This window comes from Trachemys scripta, chromosome 6 (assembly GCF_013100865.1).
Source record: "Trachemys scripta elegans isolate TJP31775 chromosome 6, CAS_Tse_1.0, whole genome shotgun sequence".
In the NCBI taxonomy this organism is placed as follows: domain Eukaryota; kingdom Metazoa; phylum Chordata; order Testudines; family Emydidae; genus Trachemys; species Trachemys scripta.
Window position 1 is genome coordinate 98,665,765 of NC_048303.1, and position 24,470 is coordinate 98,690,234.

General features: G+C 40.2%; 1 protein-coding gene across 1 annotated transcript in view; it reads right to left on the reverse strand.

The window, feature by feature from the left end:
• The window catches only part of FOCAD (focadhesin), a 194,394-nt gene that overhangs the window by 19,719 nt on the left and 150,205 nt on the right, over positions 1-24,470 (reverse strand). Inside the window, exons 25-31 of the mRNA XM_034774465.1 lie at positions 21,218-21,326; positions 17,471-17,587; positions 14,894-15,132; positions 12,980-13,069; positions 8,662-8,809; positions 4,967-5,086; positions 1,859-1,981 (exon numbers count right to left, since the gene is read on the reverse strand). Of these exons, the coding sequence (XP_034630356.1) occupies positions 1,859-1,981; positions 4,967-5,086; positions 8,662-8,809; positions 12,980-13,069; positions 14,894-15,132; positions 17,471-17,587; positions 21,218-21,326 (946 nt within the window). The remainder of the gene's footprint in view (positions 1-1,858; positions 1,982-4,966; positions 5,087-8,661; positions 8,810-12,979; positions 13,070-14,893; positions 15,133-17,470; positions 17,588-21,217; positions 21,327-24,470) is intronic.

Consider the following 24,470-nt stretch of genomic DNA (forward strand, 5'->3'; position numbering starts at 1 on the left):
GAAGGCTGAGATGGCTGCTAGGTGTACCTTAAATCGATGAAATGGCTATGCCCTGCTGTTACTGAAGGAGCAGATCCTCCAACACAGACTGGAGAGGTAATCCAGCGGGTCAGAGGCCTTATTGGGAGGACCACACGGAGAAACACTTCCATTTGGTGGGGTAAGTCACTCTAGTAGTGGCCATGTGCTCCTTTCTGCTCCCCAGCAATGACACCACCGACTCTTGTACTGCTGGCGAAAGCAGTACCGATAGCTAAGGCTAAGATTTTGTCATGGTTATTTTTAATAAAAGTTATGGACAGGTCACAGGCAATAAACAAAAATTCACGGAAGACAGGACCTGTCTGTGACTTTTGCTGCTGCGGCTCCATGGTTTCCCACACCACTGTGGTGGCTGGGAGCTGTAGGGTTCCTTCTTCACCCATGGCGGCTGGGAGCTGCAGGGTGACCATATTTCCCAAAGAGAAAATGGGACACCTGAGCCGCTCACCCGAGGCATCACCCTCCCCCCACACAAGGCTGTCACCCATCACTGGAACATTGAGGCGGGCCCCCTCAGGAGTCTGTCACCTGTCGCTGGAGCTCTGCAGGCATCTTCTCTTCTCGCTGCTGTCGCCTGTCACTAGAACCCTTCCAGGACCCCACTGGCTGTCAGCTCCAGAGTCCTGCAGCCCTGGGGCTGAAACAGAGAATGTCAGGGAGGTCTCTGGAAGTCCATGACCTCTGTGACATAAACCTAGCCTTACCGATAGTGCCAGCAGGTCCCTGGCCACAATGAATGCTTCCAGAGTAGACAATACCGTGATCCCACTGGTGCTGTATTGCCCTTCCGATGCTGAGGGATTGTCCGGGACTGGACTCAATGTAGTCTGCATATGAGGCCAACTCAACGGTCCCACCCTCAGAGCAGGGGCAGAGGAGTGGCCTCACTCAGACCACACACCACTGTGCTCCCCATACTTGGCTCTCTTCAGAGTCCCCTCTTGGTCAGCTGAATCTTATGTTTTTTCTTTGGCACAGGTGAAGGAGAACGATGTCGAGAGACTCACTCAGTGGGAGGAGCACACCGCACCAACGCTGAAGTACTGGGTGCTGAGTGGGACCTTCTCGGCTCCAATGAGGGACGAAGTGCTGCCTCCATCAGGAGGGACTTCAACCTGGTCTCCCTGTTCTTCTTTGTATGGGGCTTGAAGTCCCGACAGATCTGGCAGTGGTCCCCGATGAGTCTCTCCCATGCACTTCAGACAACTGGAGCGGGTCACTCACAGGCATGGGTTGGCTGCAGGAGGCACAGGGCTGTGAACCTGGGGACTGAGGCATGCCCCAGCACTGGACGAAACTCCACTAACAGGGTGAGAAGCACCATCTAAGCATATACAACTAATCTACAGCAGTCCAAACTGAGAAAATAAAGAACTGGGATAGAGAAACAAGAAAAAAGGACTAAACTAAGAGCATTGAGTAAGAGTTTGTCAGGAGGAGCTGTTCCAGTGACCGTCACGGGCGGTAAGAAGGATCTGAAAGGGTGTGGAGCCAGCAGGCTACTTATATTGGGGCATAAGCACACAAAACCATAGGGCACTACAGCTGGCCCGATGGATACCACTGTGGGAAAAATCTCCAGTGACCTTGCACACAGTGCGCGCACACCTACCGTGGAATGGACATGAGCAAGCATGCAAAGAAGAAAATATTGCTTTTTCTTTAAAGAGACTGCAGAGAGAGTCTTGCTTCTAAATGTGAATCTAATTGCCTGCTCAAATAATTCAAACTATTCTTAACTATTTTCTTTTCCTTAATGAAATAAACTCATTAGTAATTTATTTTTTTTAAAAGGACAGACAGACAGCTCTTCTACCTCTGCAAGCACAATTTTCATCCAGGCAGGAAGCAGTCTGTTACTCAAGTCTTCTGCTTTCCCATGTCCACAGACTGACAAACCATGAACTATGCTACCCAATGCCAAAGCAAAACCGGATGTCTGCAGGAAACACAAGATGTCGAAAACAGATTACAAAACAGCTTTCACAAAAGCCCATGTATTCCTTTTTCAAAAGAAAAACATCCTGCATTTTCCAGGTGCAGTACGTCCCACTGATATGTTCAATAACACAAGCTACATCATCATTCAAAATAGCAGGTGCTTTTAAAATGAATAGTTGACTAAAACAAAGAGACAAAACTACAGGTATCAATTTCAGGAAATCGAATTATATGAAGCATCCAGTTTTACGATGTTGAGCCCTGTCATGTTGTAATGTACTGGTTTGGTGCGTGTCTATGTATACATATGGAATTATGTTGCCCTCTAATGACTGGCTTGAAAAAAGGATAGAGGCTGCTACTGCTATCAGTCAATGGACTTCTTTAGGTCAAGTGACAGACACCTGTTTTTTGAGAGCTGAAGAACAAGTGTTGTAGTTCAGAGAGATATTTAGGCCTCCATCAGCAAAAGCTTAAGCACCTGCTTAAATCAATGGCGTTATGTATATACTTAAAGTTAAGCATTTGCGATGTGTGTTATTTGCAACATATATATTTTTAAGGATACCAGGCAACATCAAGGCCTCCTTTGCCTTAACCGGGTGACGAGGCAGGAACTAGTGGAATGTAAATGAGTTAATAATGCAACTATTAGGACATCAGCAGCTGTATAGACACTCATCATGATCAGAGTGGAGTCTCATTGCAAGTTTCTACTCCTTGATTCTGTGGGACAAGGTCTGTGCTTTAGGGCAGGGAATTCTCAACCTTCTTCCGTATGGATCACATTTGAATATCAATATTGTCTTCTTGACCAAATCCCCTCCCATTCACAGAATACCTAACTTCACAATTACACAACATCCTTGTTGCAACTGCAGCAATTGCTTACATGGAACAGTGATATTAGGAAATAATGTAATGTATTTTTAGCTTCTTTAATGTGACTTAGCAGCTGGAAAAAAGAAGGAACCAGTATCATATGACCAGCTAGTTGTTTGCAGACCACCAGCAAGTGCCCCAGGGACCAAGGTGCCGGAGCCTCTCTTTTAGAGGATGGTTTTCTGATGTGAAGAAAAAGGATTACAAAAGTAAATGTTGATTTGCCTCCCATTTCCAGATAAATGTACTAGTCTACTGGTTATTGTGAAGTTTGGTTTTGATTGTGAACAGTCTTGTCAGCATTTCCTTTCAGTGACAGCACTTCTTCTCTTTTCCCATTGATAGAGATTGGCTAGACAAGGAGGAAGAAGCAGTGCTGAAACAAGGCTGTTGGAGTGAAGCGAGTCAAACTGTGACAGAAGGGCAGTCAAGGGATGCTGAAGTAACAAAAGGATGCTGTTTTGGTCATCTGTTAGATGGAGATCCTAGAACAGGGGTTCTCAAACTTCATTGCATAGCAACCCCCTTCTGACAACAAAAATTACTACAGGACCCCAGGAAGGGGAACCAAAGCCTGAGCCCACCCAAGCCCCGCCAGCCCAGGTCATGGATGGGGGTAAAGCCAAAGCCCCATCTCCGCAGGCAGGGGGCCAAAGCCAAAGCCCAAGGGCTTCAGCCCCAGGCAGGGGGCCTGTAACCTGAGCCCTACTGCCCAGGGCTGAAGCACTTCGGCTTGGGCTTTGGCCCTGGGCCCCAGCAAGTCTAAGCCAGCCATGGCAACCCCATTAAAACAGGGTCGAGACCCGCTTTGAGGTCCCAATCCACAGTTTGAGAACTGCTATCCTAGAACACTGATTGTGTGGAAAGGGACACCCTAGAGGAAGTTGTGGGTGAGACACCAAGCTATTAGGGTTGTGTTTGTGATCTGCTGTATAGCGTCTACAGAAAGAGTAGACATTCAGTTGCCTATAATTAAGGCTAAGATTTCATCATGGATATTTTTAGTAAAAGTCACAGATAGGTCACGGGCAATAAAGAAATATAAAGAAAAAAAGCCCTGTCCTGTCCTGACTTTTATTAAAAATATCCATGATAAAATGGGAAGGGACCGGGCAGCTGTGAGGTGGCGGAGAGCTCTGGGGCCTCTACCACTGGTGTGGACTCAGAGTTCCAGGGTCCCCCTGCCACCAGTGGCAGAGGGAGCTGCATGGTCCCCCTGCCCCCATCCCAGTGGCAGGGAGCACTGGGGTTCCCCCTGCTACACATAACAGCAGGGGAGCACTGTGGGGGTCCCTTGTCCCCCCCATGGCAGCAGAGGAGCACTGCGGAAGTCTCTCTGCCCCCTTGCGGCAGCAGGGGAGCTGTGGGGCTCCCCCTGTCCTCCTGCAGCGGCGGGGAGCTGTCAGGGGTCCCCCTGCCCCGCCGCAGCAGCAGCGGGAAGCTGCCGGGGATCCCCCGGCTGCCGCGGCTGGTAGGGAGCTTCGGGGTACCCCCACACCTGTGGCGGCTGGGAGTTGCGGGGTATCTCCACTGCCAATGGCGGCTGAGAGCTTGGGGGTCTGCTGCTTCAGGCAGCGAGGTGTATGTTATAGCTCCCTGCCGCTGCAGGAGGTGATGGGACCCTGGAGCTCCCAGTCCCCGGGGCTGAGGTCACAGAGGTCTTTGGAAGTCACGGATTCTGTGACTTCCTTGACCTCCATGACAAAACCGTTGCCTTACCTATAATTCAAGAGAACCCAGTGAAAGGCTATTGCCCCAGGAAGAGAGGGTCTCAAGAATAGAACTAGGAAGAAGATATTAATTGGGAAGTTCAAGGTGCTGAGACACCCTGAAAAGAAAATGTAAGCTTTTCCCTTAAACATAGTCAGACTATATAAATTCAGTTTTTGTCTCACCCTTTGGTAATGAACAGTTAGAGGGAATATACATATTAAACAAATGGCCTTCATTGTACCCTCCCCCAAATCACACTCTTTCAAACAAATACCCAAGAAGGATCAAGGAATTTCCATCTTACGCTGACGTGGGTACAGAGTTAAAGATACATAGGAAAAGACAAACAAATATAATGAAAGAAAGGGGTCCAAACTGTGGATATAACCTGCTGATTATTTTCTGCTAACGTCCGCAATTTGTTCATGATCTCTTCAGCCTCCACTGCCTCTATGATTTTCATGCTGAAAGCAGAGATGCAGGAACAGGCAATGGAGTAGGCAAGGATCTGAATAAAGAGAAAGGGGAAAAATACAGGTTAAAAAAAACAGGTTAACATTTCCCAGGGTGAGAACACATAGGGAACAGCTTTTATTGAATACTGTAGATCAGGGGTTGGCAACCTTTCAGAAGTGGTGTGCCAAGTTTTAATTTATTCACTCTTATTTAAGGTTTCGCGTGCCAGTAATATATTTTAATGTTTTTAGAAGGTCTCTTTCTATAAGTCTATAATATGTAACTAAACTATTATTGTATGTAAAGTAAATAAAGTTTTAAAAATGTTTAAGAAGCTTCATTTAAAATTAAATTAAAATGCAGAGCCCCCCCGGATCGGTGGCCAGGACCCGGGCAGCATGAGTGCCACTGAAAATCAGCTCGCATGCCGCCTTCGGCACACGTGCCATAGGTTGCCTACCCCTGCTGTAGATATACACCAAGGTACCTCGTTCCTCTGCCCCACTCCAGATAATAAGTAACCCACCCTAAATGTATTCAAGGATACCTAATTCTAGGAAACAAGTGAAATAAAATGTGGATACAATCATTCAGTATAGGAATAAGTTCACTGTAAAATAACCAGACCAATACAAGTTTTCCACGTGGTTTCCAATGCTGCTGCATGCTACATGTCAGGATTGTGATAACACTCAAATTTACAATATCTGGCCATTAACGAACAATCTATCAATCATTAAAATTACACTACTGACCAACTGATATTCCAAACCTAAGGAAATCCAATGTTGAGAGCTACACGTATGCCCTCAACCCAAACTTTTGTGCCCAGGTACTACAGATAGTAAGAGATGTACCTCGTATTTTGAAATGTTTATGAATTCCTATATCTAAACCAAAGTAGTAAATTGTAATTGCTGCCTTAACTCTGGTCTCCTTTGCCTTTGTATATTTTATTCAATTCAGTGTTAGCACAATGCAAGTATTTATTGTCCATTTGGAGACAGTGTTGTGACATTTTAAGATCATACTAAATTCTTCATTGTAGTGAACAGAAACTTTACGTAAGATTACAAGAGATGGGTTTATAAGGACCATTTCATACTCTAGGTGTCCAGAAAAAGTTTACAAAGCAAAGACTTGCTACTGACAGTACAGTGCCTCTTTAGGCCAAGGCAGCAACCATTATGCACTCAGCAACAGCGCTCACAGCTCTTCAATACTAGAAACTGCTGAGAGGGGAAATCTGGTCAGGACACCCAGATTCTCTCTCACTCTTCCTGAAAAGTACTATAAGGTCTTTACTTTTCTCTTGACAACCACAAGGCAGGTAAAAGACCTTTGGTTTAGGATCTCATCCAAATGATAGATAATGAGATGTACCAGGGATGTTATAAATACTATGTAATGGAATTCATACTATAACTATATCTCCTGGGTGAGCAGTTCTCAACTAGGAGTCTGGGGCCCCCTGGGGGGCCGCAAGCAGGTTTCAGGGGGTCCGTCAAGCAGGGTTGCCATTAGACTTGCTAGAACTCAGGGTGGAAAGTTGAAGCCCCACTGGGTATGGCAGAACCCCAGGGCCCCGAGCCCCACCACCTGGAAATGAATCCAAAGTCTGAGCAACTTAGCTTTGCGGGAGCCCCTGTTGTGTGGGGCCCTGGGCAACTGCCCTGCTTGCTACTCCCTAATGCCTGCCCTGGTTTTTAATTTACTGGATATGCAGAAAAACAGTTGTGGGCCAGGAAGTTTTTATAGCATGCGGGGGCGGGGGGGGGGCTCAAAGTAAAAGGTTGAGAACCCCTGTCCCAAGCAATGCAGGATGCTGCTGGCTTATGCATTTAAAAACATGCAGTGCTGTTCTGGCATAATTAGAGTTATGGTAAAGAAGGTTTTTTTTTTTACAATTATAAGCCTTTTTTTCAGCTGTTTTTAATTTCCTAGAAAGATTCGTCCTCCAGGCTGACATTTTTTTGTACTTAAGTCCAAAACTACATGCTTAAAAATATTTTTGGTAAAATTTTGTTTGACCTTCCACACACATGGTCACATTTTTCAGTATGTGTAATCAGGAGATCACACAATGAAAGAAAATACTTTGAGGTTATACCACAATGTGCTGTTATCCCATTAGCTCTCATAAGCAGCAAGGTTGGACCAGCTCATTACTTGGATGGGAGACCTCCAAACAACACACCAGTAGCAACAGGATACAATATTGATGAGTCAGGGATTAACCCTGTATGGTGGAATGTTGAACATACTGGACAGGAATAAGACAGGGAGTCCAGAAACCTTCCCCACAAACACAAATGGTAAGCTACGGTCCCAAGCACTTCTGGTCATTAAAGATTCCATGGCTTTTTTTGTAAGGGTAGTCATGTCCCAGTATCCTAGGCAAACTGTATTCCAAACCTAAGGAACTGGCGTAATTAAATACTTTCTCCCCAAATTCCCTATGGAGTTTCAAATTGAAAGGAAGAATGCTTTACATCTTATTCCAAAGTATTTTGTAATGTTAAACAGATGCTGCATTTCATTCCAACAGTTGCTGCATTGAAGCCTGTGTAAAGTTTGTACATCAGTTAAGATTCTGTAAAGCACTCCATAATCAATGGGGATGAAAAATTATTTTATAGTTATAAAACACTTTACTGCATAATCCAAGAACTATAGAAGGCTAATACATAACATATATTGACTGCAAGCAAAAACGGAACTATATAAAAATATACCTTTATTTAAAAAAAGAAAATAAAGTTTTAGTGCTGTATAAAAAAAGTAGAACTCCGTACCGATAGCTTATAAATCCCTTGGAAAAATAGGGGATTATGTAACGCAACTATTCAGCATGCAATGGGCTTAAGTGTGACAGGAACAGGCTTTTTTTAAATATAAGCACAGGCTCAAATTTGCTCTCTTGCTTAGTCTCCATTACAGTTTCCCCAGTGTTGTCAGCCTCACTAGTCAAGTTACATCTCAACTTGAATTGCTAACTCTTCAGGGGAGGGATGACATCTCATTTGTCTGTTAAGTGTCATGCATTTTGGCACTATATAAATAATGTCATGCTTAAACCCCACTCATCTGAGTTTTAAAACACTTGAAAACTGTTATAATGGGAAATGCTGACAAACCCACAGCCACAGTAGCATTTCTTAGTGCTACAATCACAGGAGCAAGCAAAAGGAACTTTCAAAGAAAGGAGTAGAGACCACTTTAAAGGAAGGGTTATTGTTTATCAGTAACTTGCTTTGTGCTTTCTGGGAGACTACCCCTTGCAGCAGGGATTCTACCTAAGAAGAGACAAAATTTCTATCTAAAAAGAGTTTGATGTATTATTTCTTAGTGCCTGTGCTGTATTAAATAAAAAAATTTAGAATATCAAAGCAGCTTTGTTTGATAAATATAAAGCTAAAATATTATGATAAAAGAAAAACTAGAAGTCAAAGATTCATGCATAAAAGGAACATACCTTGGAATTGTGTATCATTAGTCTGATGGTTATAGTATGTATGGCGCTGTCTTCGGTAAAAATCGATGTTATGGGTGGGGACGAAGGAAAAGTGGAGGGGGATAGAAAGTTATAATAAAAAAAAAAGAAAAAAAAGAAAAAAAGAGTCCTACCTCCTGGAACATTCTGCTTTGCTCTTCACTGGCATCCAGGTAGCTACAGAGTTTCCTCAGAGAGGCAGAGACATGAACCCGTGATTCTGTTTGGCTGCTGTGACTCATAAATGAAAGAACAAGTCCTACACCCAAGATACATCCAGTGCTTAAAAGGAAGAGAAAACATAAAATGGTTAGGAAGAGTTAAGGAAGCCTAGGCTCCCTTTGGATCTATTTTTCAATACTACTCAGGATACTGAGCTGTAGAAACTCAATTTGAACCTATATGGCATTTCAACTGCATAGATACTACTAATGTGACTGATACCTAGTCTTCTTAAAGGACAGCTCTTTCTCTCTCTTCCTCACAGACACACAGATAAGAGTTCATTGCCTCTAGAGATGAAGCACTCCCAGTCCTTATGCACATGATATATTATACTGATGTCACTAGCAATATCAACTGTTAAAGTGAACAGTCAATGTAGTGTGAAACAAGGAGGGCAGGAGTTCTGGGGACTCTTGTTAAAACTTGGGATATCCTGTTAAAATTAATGCTGCTAGTACTCAAACTAAATAAAAATAACTTCAAGAAATACTTTTGCCTTATCTTTAAATATTTAACACTTTCCAACAGCAATACAAGGAGACATTTTTTCCCAGTCTCTATCTACGCCTCAGAGGACAATGAAGATAACCCTCAGCAACAGATACTCCTAAATATCACTGGGATATATGAATTATAGAACAATTGGAAAATTAAACATTTAGAATTATCGCAAGTTATCATATATAAATTTTAAATTATAATTTATTCTTAAAATATGCAAAAATTAGAGACAGTTTGACTAAAAGAAAAAAGTGTTTGATATAGTTAGATTTCCAATCACAACAATTTTCAGTGCAACAATGCTTTAAAAAAATAATTTACATTTCATAGGGGAGTGTAGGAGAAAAAGTTTTGTGAAGAAAACATTGAATTTATTAGTGATCATTCTTACTTTTCTCTTTTTAAATTGTGTCTATACGGCTATTAAAAACATACCAGTTAAAGTGCCACAGCATGCTCTATGGGCTCTTACAGTAATATTTCTGACATAATGGCAATAATGCTATCTTCTCTTCTCAGTGGAATAATTCAACCATATATAATACTGTAGCGTATACTACACCACAAAGTGCTTCACGAATAAGTAATGCAAAAGTAAAAGTTAAAAGGGCTGATATTATGCATAAGGGCTAACTCCTGAAATCACAGATGTTAATGGGAATTTTTGCCATCGACTACACTGGGACCAGTAATCTATAAGAAGGTTTAATGATGGAGTTCCATGTTGAAAATGTTTGAAACTTATCCTGTACTGCTGTCAATCAGTTATTTGATATTAAGCATTTTGCAGAGGCAAATCAATTTATTGTCCGCAGATGTTAGATGATTATTTGAATGGAGGCCATTTAATGCCTTGAAAATTTCAGATTTATCAGGCTCATTATCGCACATATACTGAACACATAAGCAAGAACATTCATTTTTGCCAAAATCATATTTTTTGTCCTATCATGTTTGTTCTTCAAGTAGTTGTAGTCTAGTTGAGCTATACCATAGATCAATATAGTAACCACACATTTGAAAGACTATATAAAAATATACCCTAAGGAAGGAAAAATATATATTTGGTAAGCCACAAATACTACCACTTATTTGTGACTTATCTTGGCATTCTTCAACATTTGGAGCATACATAAACCACAGTCAACCCCATTTTCAACACACAGTTCTTCTTAGGTTGAAAAAGAAAAAATTTCCCAAATCAATACGTAATAAAACAAGGACCGAATGTAGTATAATATATTCACTATCTGCATATTGTATTGTAACAATTGGGTGAAATTGGATGTTCTCTTTGGATTGGTTCTTTTCACCTTGCTTTCTCTGTGATCCTTGTAGAATTGAATTTGTTTAGAGAGATAATATATTCAATGTAAACTAGATCAATAACATTAAAAGGAATTATATAATGAATGCAAATGTATAGTGAACCTTCTGTGTGTCAATAATGTTGAGAGAGAGAAATATTTGTAAATTTTACTATGTAATTTCCACAATAAAGGAGCCTAACGACTCTACTGGTGACTTAATTGTTGAATTATTTGTCAAAATCCCCCATTTTATATATATTTACAATTACACATATACTCAACAGTAATATGTGTGAATATAGGTTTCTAAACAATATTTATTTAATTCTCTATCTTAGGGTTTTATATCACCACCCTTCACTGCAGCATCTGAGCACCTTCCATGTAAAATCAATAGCAATAACGAAGTCCCTAGATGACTGCTTGGAGTCTCTGATATGTCTCCTTTTTTGGGGATAAAGTTTTTGGTTTTCTAAAATATTAGGGTTTTTCTATTAAATCGACACACAAAAAATCTGTAATGCTCTTTGATACATAGAGCATCTCACTGCATCTTCTAAACGATGCATATCATGTATTAGAAAGCAGTACTGAACTACTAGTTTGCAAAAAAAATTATACAAACCAAAACATCTACTGTACAACAGCGAAAAAATTTGCTAGTAAGTGATGTCTTTCCCACTAGATGGCAGCAAGATACAAGACATATCCTCTCCAACCAAATGGCAGCTCCAAGCAGCCAGAGATCTCTTAATAAAAGCTACACACCTTTTAAATCAGGCCAGCATGATGAATTTGCTCTTGGTGACATATCTCCAGAAGCAGCTCTCCCAGAAACATATTAAATTGAAGCAACTTTATTCTAACCACATTTAGAGGAAACATATTTTGGGTGTAAAATTGAGCCTTTTTCTTATTTATGTAACATATATCTATTTGCAGACAGTTTGTAGCATATTTTTGATGGAACAGAACACCAGAGTATCTTCAGACAATCTCCAGCAGATGAAGTCCAAATGAAATAAACATACTACTGAAGTCACATAGGCAAAAGTGTCTACGATGCAAAATATAAAGGCTAAAGGAACCCACTTTAAAAATAGCTATAGTTTTAGCTGGACAAGAATCAATACCAACTAAAGCCTAAAAATACTTCCTTGCTTAGTTTCAAGTTAAGGATTCACACTGCACACCAATTTTATAACTAGCTTAACCCTCCCCTCCCACCCCCATCCCGCTTTACACTTATATCAAACGGGGATGGGGTGGGGAGAAGGCTTTAATCTTTCCTCTCTTCTTCTCGATTGTTTTGTGTTCTTCTGTCCGCCTCTTGCTGGCAGGGAGGGCCTATTTTGGCTGTTACTGTGAAGCTTTTATCTTAAGCAGCAGAGGGTACAACAATGTGATGCAGCTGATACAACTCCCTGTGCATTCTATGCCAGCCAAGGGCAGAGAAACTCAAATCAGAATCCAAACTAAGCTTTCCAAGTTCAGAGCCCAATGAAGTGCAGCTGTGACCCCTCCTGGGCTTTTGAAGAAGTACAAAGGGGGAGGGGAAGAATAGAAATTGTTGCTCTGCTGACTTTGGTAACAGAAGAATCAACGTAAGTGGTCATCATTATTAAGTTAACATTTACTCACAGTGATACCTGAGATATTTCAGATATTTCTCTGTTCCTAGAATAGAAAGTAACTATCATATCTGAGATGCCATTCTGTGATACATGTTGATTGTTAAATGGCAACTAATGTACAGGAAATAATTCAGTATGCAGATACTTCTGGGCTTGCCTAGGTTGGTAACTATGAATATTCTTCAAAAATTTCTTGCCCTACTGACACACTGCTTCTCTCTTCAAGGCACTCGCAGCAAATGACATACATTTGCCTCCCTTCATATTCTTCATGCCATCCACAGCTGTTAATTTAACAGGCTGGCTCTTCCAGATAAAGGAGCCATGCGAGGCAGCCGCTCCTATGGCTCAGACTATATTGTGCACACATGCACATTCCAGTAATAGGCTCTGAAGCAGCAGCAGCAGCAACTAGACTCCATTGAACATCTTGGCAGCTATAGAAGAACACTGAGGGGTACTTTCAAAAGTGTTTTTCATTAATGAACACGCACAGGTAAGGTATGCAACAATGCTCCGCCTCAAATTGCTGCTACTGCCTGCTGCTCCATCTCCAGTGAACAAGATAATTGAATTTTTAATCCTAACATTTATGTTAAAATGAGCATGGTAATGGATTTGGAAGATACAAGACAGGTAGAAGTATCCAAGGACAGGATCAGTCTCCTCATAGCAACAGGTTTGTAGTCCTAAATTCAGAATTTGTGGGTTGAAGCCCTAATGGCCTATATGAATAGTAGCAAACATAGTAAACACTGACATCAGTAATGGAATAAACCTACTTGTACTCCAGACTGGTGTCAAAGCAGCAATCTTCCAATGCATCAAGGGACTTCATTAGAAGTAAATTAATCTGTTGGCCAGACACATCACTATGAAAAAGAAATAAAATAGAAAAGACACTGTTCAGTTCTTCATGCTGCTTGTGATATTGGGAAGAATGAACTTGCCATTCAACATTATTTTTTATTTGCTAAAAAAAATAGATTCTCATTCGATGTAAGTGCACGATTGTTCATTTTTTGTGCTTTCACACAACTACATGTGCAGCTGAAGTACAAGAATCCACTTCAGAACCCACCATTGTTTCTAACTGGCTCAGTTGTAGTGAGGCAGCACTCACACAGAAGCCCGAGACCTTTACTGCTAACACCAAAAAGGAAGAAAACCACAGTACTACATGCCCCATAAAAATTAGCTGCAGCTGCACCTTTAATTTTTCACAGGCTTAATGTTTTAAGACTTCATTTTGTGGCTCGGTCTTGAAAAGTTGTTCCCTTACCACCAGCACCACAAATGAAAAGCAAAATCCTTGGATCTTATTTGGAGAAAGAGGCCTGAACATCCTGAACTAACCCCCAAAGGATTTCTTGCTTACAGAATGTACTGAAAATCCTCTTAAAGAGTAGGAAGGCTTTGGTGTAAATTATCTCTCGGTTCAACATAAATACTTTTCTAAGTCAGAATTTGGTAGCTGAATTTAAGGAATATCTATGACAGAGAAAATTTGGGGGCAAAAAAGCAAAAACTGACCTGCCTTAATATGTAAGGAATTTAAAAAAATGTCCTCTCTTGCTATTCTCCTTTCAAATAAAAAAAAAAAAAAAAAAAAAAAAAGGTCAAACTATATTTCAGGTCCCCTGGTACAGTGTGATGATCTAATCCTGTTTTCTCAGAAGGCTTTTATGGCTTATCTGTAGCTCAGTTGTCACTACTGACTAATTATCAAGAGGCAATGTATCCTCAAACTGTGCTGTAGGTTTTTAAAAAGCAGGGCAATCTTATTTTCCCATTATCCCCTTAGTATTGAGTATCAGGGTAGCGCATTAATGCAAAATGCATTTTAGCCAAAGGAGGTGATTCAGAAACCATCAGCTTCAAGGGAAAAAAATAATAGCTATGCCAGCAAGACCTAAATCAAGTACCTGTATTTTACTAAGGGTGTAAGCAAACACAAACCCTAAAAGTCATGAAGTAAAAACATCCATAGCCTAAGGTGAGTGCCTGAATTTTTTGGCAACATTCAGGAATCTGTGGCAATCATCTTGGAGAGTCTCCTTTCAACCTTGCATATATGCTGTAGGATAACTTCTACCAAACAGTCCCTGAAAATGCTGTCTTCACCACACAGAGTAATGATACACTTTCAAGAAGGTCCATTATACTGGATATACACAGCTTTTAGAAAGTTGTGTGTTTCATGATGCAGCCAAGATGTTTAGTATCAGGTGCAAGTAACCAGACATTCTTGTTGTATGTCATACTTCTGCAGCATATAGCTTAACACAAACAGTGAATAATCATGTTCTTACAATTGTGAATACCACCATACAATGATATAAATAAGGGCAGCTAATCCCCTTAACATTCTTTTTATGGCTGTATCACTTAAGTGAGTCACACGAGCATCTTAACACCTACACAGTTATGAAAACTAAAACGCATCATTAATCTTGAGAGTGTGATGCTGTATTTAAACAAGCACACCCAGCACAGTATGGCAACAATAACAGAGGAGGGGAAGAAGAAGAGATTAATCAAGAAATGAAAAAGATGTCTTAAGTAATCTTGCAGAAGACCTTGGGAATCATTAGACTACAAAATGTAAACACTTTATTCTGCAAACTTAAATGCCACATTACGGGAAGGGGAGGAAGTTAGTTATTTACACACCTACTGTAGACTGTAATCCATACCTGACTTTTTCTTCAAACAAACGTGAGATAAACATCCCCAAAGCAAGGCCTATGTGGATTTGAACAGCTTGAGACTCATCAGCATTTGGTTTCCCAGGTAACCTGGCAGTCAGTACACTCAGGACTTCCTCAACCTTCTCCTTGCAGGATACAATGAAAACTGGCACCAAGAGAGACAAAGCAGTGGCTGCACAGGAGCGAGCAATAGCACTGGCTGTGTTTTCACCAGAATATGATTTCTAGGACACATTAAAAAAAAAAAAAAGAAGATGTTTTTGTTCTTTTTTTCCAATTTGTGAGGGAAAACAGTATTTTAGGAATGTAAAAATATACAGCATACAGTACTGTAATCGCATTTCTATTTGGGAGCATATAATATTTCATGGCCTTGCCTCCAGCAACATTTCCTTTCCCCCCACAACCAGTTTAATAATATGGTAATTGAAAATATACCTTCTAGAATCAAAATAGAATGAGTAAATATGGAATTAAAAACAAAGTGGGTGAGGGAAATAGGAATCCAATAGCTGGTCTGAGCATAAATACATTTATCTCTTTTCATATTCAGCTTTCTTGCTAAAATATTCAGCAGAATGATCCAACTCATGTATGTGTAAATAAAAACAGGCATGCGATTCTGTAATTACAGAAAGCCAGGAATTTATCAAGAAGAAAAAAAAAAAGCTGCTTTAGCGGTGGGGAAGCATCAAGTCCAGAGTGGAGAAACATCAGCAGAGCCTGCAAAATTTTTGGTGGAAAAGCTTCCCAGGAGACAGATTATTTACCACAAAGACTTTAAATTCCTTTCCATTTTAAAAGCTGAAAGCCCTTTAACTGCCTCTATTTACAAAGCTATAAATAAAAGCTGATTATATGCAATAGCCTACTATATGTGTATTAGCTTATATATAATTATGGGAAGAAAAAGATTCAAATCAGAATGCTAGGTATCCTGTAGAGCAGTGATTTCTACAGGAGGCTTTGTCGTTTGAAATTTACAGACTGAGAAAGAAAAAACATTTGAAAAGATATTGTATTTTGGAAGAGGGAACTGCTGTGAATGAAGTCCCTGGGCTCTGTCTCAAAAATACAATGTATTTTTAAATTGTACCATTTTGGAGGCAGGTGTTTTGGAAGATTGCAACATATTAACTCTAGTACCAACTGAGTCCCTGGATTTCCTTGGCCCTTGGCAGTCTGGCATTATATTTGAAAGTGGTGTTAAAACTGCACTGGTTTTGGTGGTCTGGGCCCTCCCCCCGGTGATGACAGAGGACTAGGATTGATATTAACTCTTTTAGATCTATCAGTCTTCAACAAAACATCAAGGGCAACAGTACTGATGTGGCTGGATGTGACCACCCTTTATGGATCAGTTCCTTCCTTTCAGAGAGATTGTAGAGAGAGATCTTGTACAAATGCTCATTCACCTTGAGCAACCTCTTGCACCTTTAGCAGGAACCATTCTATTAGCCCCCTTCTGTTCAGTCTATGTGAGGCCGCTAGGGAGACAGTGAGAAGACTGGAGCTGCGGTTCCATCACATGGCTTACACCCCACTCTATGTTCCTCTCATTTAACCCAAGCTGTGTGGTTTCTTTGCTTTCCCTGCAGACTGGTCAAGACAGAAACAGATAATGGCAAGGTGGTTGAAGCTCAGATCGACGTGATATTATTAAGTAGATGGAAGAACTTAGAGAGGGACAGCAGTTGTGTCTTCCCCTGGGAAAGGAGTATGCTCACCCTTTATCAATGAGGCTCACTGTTATGCAGTGCCCTTGAAGGCTCCTCCTGCAAGGTGTTCTACACAAGGATACCGTTTTGAAGATAATCTAGAAAGGAAGCTTTAGCTAATGCAGAACACAATTGCAGTGTACTTAGCAGTGGTATCTGCACGGAGCATATGACACCTGTTTCCTGAAGACTACACTGGCTTCCAGTTCACCGCCAGATGCTATTCAAGGGGTTCAGGTTCATGGTTTAGGTTCTAGTTATAAGTCTGAAATCAGATAGGATGCTTCTGCTAATAGTCCCTAGATATGAGAGTTGAGCAAGGCATTTTCAGGGGAAGGACCTTGACAGCGTAACTCCCCATTCAGAGTCAGAGTTATATAACCAACAGAGCATGATTTAAGAGCCATGTTTTTATTCAAACTCAGAATTTTGATTTGTGGTGTGGTGTGAGCATCTATTTAGGTTGATGTGCTAAGGTTTTATTGTTAAGTTTTGTACATGCAGGTAGAAATGTTATGGAGGTTAGGGTTGGGTTTTTTAAAAACTGCAAAAAAAATGAAATAGATATCAATAACTGCTGAAACTCAGAGAAGAAAATTCAAGAGACAGTTGAAGGAAAAAATCTGAGGAAAAAATATAAAAATAAGAAGCAAATTTGCTAAAAAATAAAATAAAGCCTTCTCATCCTCCCACACGTCTTTTTGCAAGAATAGCATCAGTAAAACCAATTATTTCATACAATCAACAACATTAAGATCACTAAATCCAAATACCTATTCTCTTGCCCATAATAGTTACCGTTTTACCCTCTTTCTTTCTATATATTTTATACTTCTAGACGTACCTGGTAGAACCAAGGGAAAACTTGACCTTTAGCACGATAGCGACTGTTCACAATACTAAGAAGTGTTTCTATCACCATAGAAATCCAGTGTTTTGTGGGAAGAAAATCAGGTTCGATCTACAGGTAATGAAAAATGACATAAGTAAATAAACATTAAATAACAGCTTCCAAATATTCATTCATTTCTATTCTTAAACCAGGCTACATTCAAGGACAGAAGACAGATTCTGCAGCTGATGGGCCAGCTATGAAGTATTTAGCTACTCAACAAGGGTCTAATTCTGCCACTCTTATTCACGAATAGCACATTTTATTCCCATAAATCATTCCATGAAGTTAGCAGAATAAGGTATTATTCAGTGACGGCAAAGATGGCTGAATCAGGCCCAAAACTAGCAGCAGTACAGGGAAAAAAAACAGAGCCCTAAACTGTTATGGCTCAATATGAGCAAGTAACTAGCTGTATCAATTCTCCTAGAGCCCGGCATAAATTAAATGTGGAAACAAAAGTCATGTAGTCGAAATCTTGAAAATTTTCAGCCTGAAACATGATATTCTCCAAGGACACTATAGTTAAATATTTTTCATTTCTTGAAAAACGACATGGGGTCTTCAATTTTATGTGGGTAGCCACTATATATGGGCAGACAGGACCACAACTTGTGTCTCAGTCAAACGGCGCCTTTTCATATTCTGTTTAATGGTTTGTGCTGTAGCAAGAACAGAATGTATTAAAACAGACACATAAACAGAACATACACACAAAATAAACAGTAAACTGAGGTGTCACTATGACACAGGAAGTGCAATTTACCAATGCAATAAATGATGCATGGATTAAAGCGTGCCATGTATGGATGGTACCTCTAACAATACAGTACCCTGATCCATGCCCCCAGTAACAGACTGTAATTTCCCTTCTGGAAATCTGTCCTAAAAAGTCCTTTTCCCCTCGAGACAGAAATAAAATGGATAATAGACAATTTTCTCAGAAATAGGAAGCAGTATGTGCCTCAGTCATAACATTGTTAGCAAAATAATAACAAATATTGTGTGCTTATGTAGTGCTCTCCACCCTAGTCTCTCAAGGTGCTTTACAAAAGGAACAAAGCCAGCCTTAAAATATGTCTGGGACACTCTACAACTCAAGAAACGGGCTCAGCCACATTGAGACTTGCCAAAGATCCCCTAAAGACTGTGACAGAGCTAGAAATAGAACCCAGGACAGAACAAAGATTATTATTCCACTTGAGAAAAGATGAAAAAAGCCTATTGTTTGGAATAGGAAATCACATGGCCCTATTTCAGTATTCCATGTTATAACAAGTTAATTTAGTAGCTGTAAGTGGATAGTAGTTGTGGTTGTTCAGGATACAAATATTATATGAATTCACTTGATTGAATTTGTTCTCTGGCACCCCTTATGGAGAAGAACTTAATTCCATTTCCCAGAAGTACTATTTCCACTACCATGACCCAGGAACTTGCAGACAGAACATATGTCATTATATTTTTTTCTCATTAGCTTGATAAGATGTGTTTAAAACCACAGTTGAACAAACATACTGAGATATAGATGTAGTTTTTCCCACAATTCAGAAGTCAGTTCTCTAAGGGGGCTATTTACTAATGCTTCCCTACTTGTTTTCCTGGTAGAACTGACTGGAAAGGCTCCTGAAGGTTACTCATATCAAAAATTCAGTATTGCCAACCCAAAAAGTGCAAAAATTGTGTAATGCTAAAATCATGGCTTTCGGGTCTGTTTTCTGATTTTTTGAACTCTTCCTACCCATAATTGTCTGTGGCAATTTACTGTGTTGCCAATTCTTACAAATTAATCACACAATGCAATTTTTGTCCCTGTTTCAGGAGCTCTTGCTAGAGAATCCAACCAGCCATCGTGCTAGGCACTGCACAAACACTTTCATAAGAGATTGCCCTTACCCCAAAGAGCTTAAAATCTAGTGAAAAGAGATGGGAATGAGTTTGTGATATGGAATATGGAATGGGACACACCCCACACCTCTCATACAGAAACTTCCAAAACTTCCATTAGGTGGAAACAACTTTTAACTGCCACTGAGCTGATCTAGAGCCAAACTGGTGTCCCATAAGTGAAAAGGCTCTGTAGCTCTTTAGCTGTGTCCTCAATTCCCTAATAAGTGCAAATGTCACACCTCTGAGAGTAAGGCTAACTTTCTGAAAACATAAGTTGTTTAAATCAAATTCAAGTTCCAGCCTTCTTTGGAGCTTACATACGTAGGGTCTTCAACATTTTGGCCACACAGGCAAAATCTCAAACACACACTACTGTAAAATGCTCCACCCTTTTCTGACAGCTGCTATTAACCAAAGTAAAAACACTAAAAATGAAAGAATGAAACAAATATTAACAGGGAGTCCAAATAACTATGACAAAGATTGACCTCGTAGCAGGATACCATAGTAACCTAATGGAGACTGGGTTTCAGAAGAATCTTCAGGAAGTCAACATGTTGAAAACCAGCTACATGATGGAGACAACAGGCAGAGTTTTCTGGCATTGGGGCAAGAATACTGGGAGACCACAATGTATCAAATAAATCTTCATTCCTCTCACTCTGAAGTCCTTTGAGTCTTAAAGATACATACTTTTTTTCCCCGCTTTAACCTCCTTAAGGCTTTGCATCATCACCATGTTTTTCATCAATAAAAAGGCTGAATTACTGTCCTTCCAGCACCTGTCGAAACTGTTCCTGACCTGGACAGAGTGGTCAGTGCAGAACAGTGTGTGGCATTCCCAGCTGCTGGGGCCCTTTACAGTTCTTCCAACCCATACAGATCCAGTGGGAAGGTAATTAACATAAGACAGATTCAGACTACTAGTTTGTGGTGTTTCTATTACACTGAAAAGTTGGGCATAATAATTCTACTTTTCACATTTAGCTACAATCCACATTTCCCTCTCCTCCTAGTTATATTTTCTGTTATGTAAAGTGTTACAAGCAGCTTCTTGAGCCAAACTATCTATCAATTTATACTGTGTTACACTGGGAAATACCAGCAACTCCATCATCACTTTATTAGCTGAAAAATAGGTTCATGTTAATAATGATCTTCATGCAGAACAGGTGTTCTCCTTTCCTGACCAAATAATGCACCAAGGTTAAGTATTTGAGGTCAACATAAGAATGCCAGTGCCAATACTCTGAGGCAGAGGACACAAGGACTAAAGTTGTGAATGTAATTATTTATATACATAAATCACACACCCACACCCACTGTGGATATATCTATTTCTAAAACAAATGATCTTTTCCAGGTGTGAATTTAGAGATCATGACAAGTGCCAAATTGCCAGTCCCAGAAAGTGAAGTCCTCTATTGAGCTGCAGTACAGGTAGAGCACAGGCAGAGGCACTGCAAACTCTCTCAAAACATTTTATTAAGTCTGATCTGGAAAAAGCAGGTGGGGGAGCCTCAACATCTACTGGATCTTTCTCTGCTCTGACACTACTGACAACAAATGTGTCAACTGTGGCGTTTTGTGTGGGGAGGACACACTCAGATTGAGACCACCAAGCTCATTTCGCACAGAGCAGAGCTAGCAGATGGTCACTACTGAGCAGGACTAGATATGAACAGATGAGAGAGTGAGGGGTTCTGCATTCCATTATCAGACCTCTCAGCCATGCAACCTCCCAGTGCTTTTGTTTTGATTGTAAGTCACATTAAGATGACAAAACGGTGTTTCTAAGGTTTAACTCACCTCTGGTCCTACTTCAGTGTCTGAAGAAAGGCTATTTTCATATTTTGCCACAGCAACTGCAAGGCCAGTTAAAGCTAAGATAGAGTTTCCTTTCACCACTGGGCTGTCCCTATTGAAAAGAATAAACAGTAATTAATGAGACATAAGAGATCGAGATAATGAAACAGACTAATAATTGGGAAAGCACATGCCACCAGAGTTCTGTATAGCAAATACCAACCTTTCAGCAAGATTCTCAAAGTTAACTACTATCTCAGATGGTTTACCCACCCAATGGAAGTGCCCCACATCTCACCCTCACATCACAGTCAGATGGGAGGAAACTATGCTTACTGTTTCAATAGTTTTCTTTTTTCCTTTGTCATCCAAAGCCTAACACAAACATGTGTGTATATGTATATGAGAGAGAGAGAGAGAGACTATTGCTGCAACTAAAGAAAGTCTTTTGAAGCTAAATAGTCTACCTCACACCATTTATATATTTTGCTTTTGCTGAAAAGATCTAAAATTCTTTCTATATAAATTTGTCTGATGGTGGTACTAATCTTGCAAAAATCTTAACATGGCTGAATCTAGCAGCCACACTCTTCCAAAAGCGTGCAATGCTTGGAGAGGTAGGTGCTTATTACAGTAGCAGCAGCGGTACGCGCGCGCGCATACACACACACACACACACACACCTCGCCACAAAACAAGCCACAGTCTTACCTGGCTACAAAGCTTTATGCAGCTAAGTGTTGTGTGGCATGATTACCACACAGCATTAAGATTTCATACAAATGTAATAAAGAAAAGTTCCAGTATGTGCTAGCACAGAAATGCAACTCTTCCCTGGTACACAGATTGGAACACTCTCACAGCTGTGCACAGGATTTGCTGACAATGCTGGATAAATGTACGCTCCCTCAGTATTTTGGTATTTAAAAGTTTCTTGTTATAAACAGATCAGTTTCCAGTAGCTCTGGAGTTTAGGTGCACGAGTTGCTTAGCCATACTCTTTCGGCATATAGGAATCAGGCAGTGAAGCAGTAATCATGTCTGCAAGGTTAAAATGCATAAAAAATTCCTAAATGTCAGTGAAATTATAGGGAGAAAACCAGCACCAACTTTTTTACCTTGTGAGACATCAGGTGCAACTAGAGTTGTGGCCAGCACTGACACTTTTAAATCTGAATTATGCTAAAATGCACTAGAGCCACTGTTAAGCACTTTTGAGGTTCTGTGCTTGTGTATGTGCTGGAAATGAGGAAGAGGAAAACTGGGTTTTCATATCCAAGTTTTCCCATCAATTAAAATTTAGATTGCGATCATCTTGATTTTGAAAATTGCTAGGGAACAGGTACTCTTGTGAGATACTTTTTCTTAAGATTTTCCTAAAACAAAGATATTGGCATTCAGATTATGTCTAGAAAAAGGACTACAAAGATAGGCTCCAAGTACTTCTCTGTCATCCTGTAGTCTTTTAGGTATTATGTAGAATAGAACATGTGAAATACCATCATACTGGATGCTGATGTAATGTACAGTACTGGTTAGATGAAGTATTCTACAGTTCAGTTTCCGTTTTTACACACTGCATCACTGTATTGCATATCCAGAAAGACTACTCAACTACTACTGTAAATATGTACTACTCTGAAAGCTCAAACCCATTCTCCTGTCTTTAGAGATTTCTTTTTGTATCTGAAAATAGTTTTTTGATAAGGCAGATGAACGTCTTAATGGAATGTCACTAACTTTTCAGCTCTGGGACACTAAACCTAGACCACTCTGGATCAGAGATAGTTAAAATAATTTTGATTAGGTGGCTAGTTCATTTCTCAGAGTATTCTTCTTATGTTACCTTAAATCACTTCCGAATTTATTGGTGTAGTCATTTATTTTTATGTCTATTGCTAGTGACAGTGGTTGCACTCTAAAATGACTCAACTGTCAGACACTTTTAAACTGCCCCTCCTCCCCCCGGATGCCTTAAATTCATAAAAAACATTCTACTGTCATAGAACAAAATATCAGCCTGTCAGCATAAAGACCAATGCCACAGACCCACAAACCACTAGGTTCTATGAGAAAAATCAAAAATGTTTCAAAGACTAGACCATTCTATCCTGGAATTTACTGAAGTTAGACTAGGAAATAAACACAAAACATAGCAAAAGCTCCAGCGGCATGGTCTGTCCATGGGAAATCCCTTGAAGCTAGCCATGAAGAGAGTGTAACCCCAGGAACCAACAGTAAAAAGTTACCTAATGAACTAATTTGACCAGTGAACTATTTTCATGACAAAAACCTTGTACTTCCTTTTTCAATACATTGGCTCTTGTTACTTAAAGCCAGGAAATGACATTCTGAGAGTTCATTATGTCCCTGTATTGTATCTTGCTTTTTATAGTAGTTACACAAAGGATTTCAACCTTTACTTCTCTAACTTTTCATAGGCATTTAGCATTTAATGAGTAGCTAAAATATAGAGTTCAATTTTAATCAGTTCCTCTTCTTCATCTCCTCCTCAACCCAGGAGTGAACTACCTGAAGGTAGATTGGCAGGGAAGCATGTGGATGTGAACATTTCCAACAGCAGCATTCACCAAAAACAGTTGCATGGTTAAAAAGGCAAAAACCTTCAAAATCTTTACAGAAAATTTGAATATCTAGAACTGCCAGAACTCTGAATTTCCCAATATATTTAAGACTAATCTTCTCTGCAGCTCAAGCAGGTACAACCCTCTGAATCAGTCTATGATAAACAGCAATGTGGTTCTAGCACTGCTGCGATCTCCATGGCAGAGCCCATGATTTTAAGAGTTATTTTTATCCAGATTCGTGGCTTTTGGCACCTGTCTGGTCGAGTACAAGAAGCTGTTATCCAGGTTAACCAACCACAGAGCACAGTGAAGTATGTGTACGCAGGGAAGAAATCAAGCTACTAGCATACTAGCAACCATTCCTAAAGCCTTTCAGTGGTGTTTGAGGGTGGAACCAGAGTGTTCACTGCTAACCCAATGCCATGAGCTAACATGCCAGTGACCGCCTGAAAATATGTATTTGCATCTACCTTCAGGAGGGAGAGGGGTCTGGACACAAGCAGGAACTCTTAAGAGTGAGAGACAGTGGGTTAGCTTTGAAGAGGTGATGCTCCACCCCAGAGACAGCTGAGAGGAATAAAATTATAAAAAGAATGACTTAAGGAAAATTCTTTGCCATACAAGATTGGACCAACAGGGCATAGAGTGGTATTCTGCCTTTTGAGCAG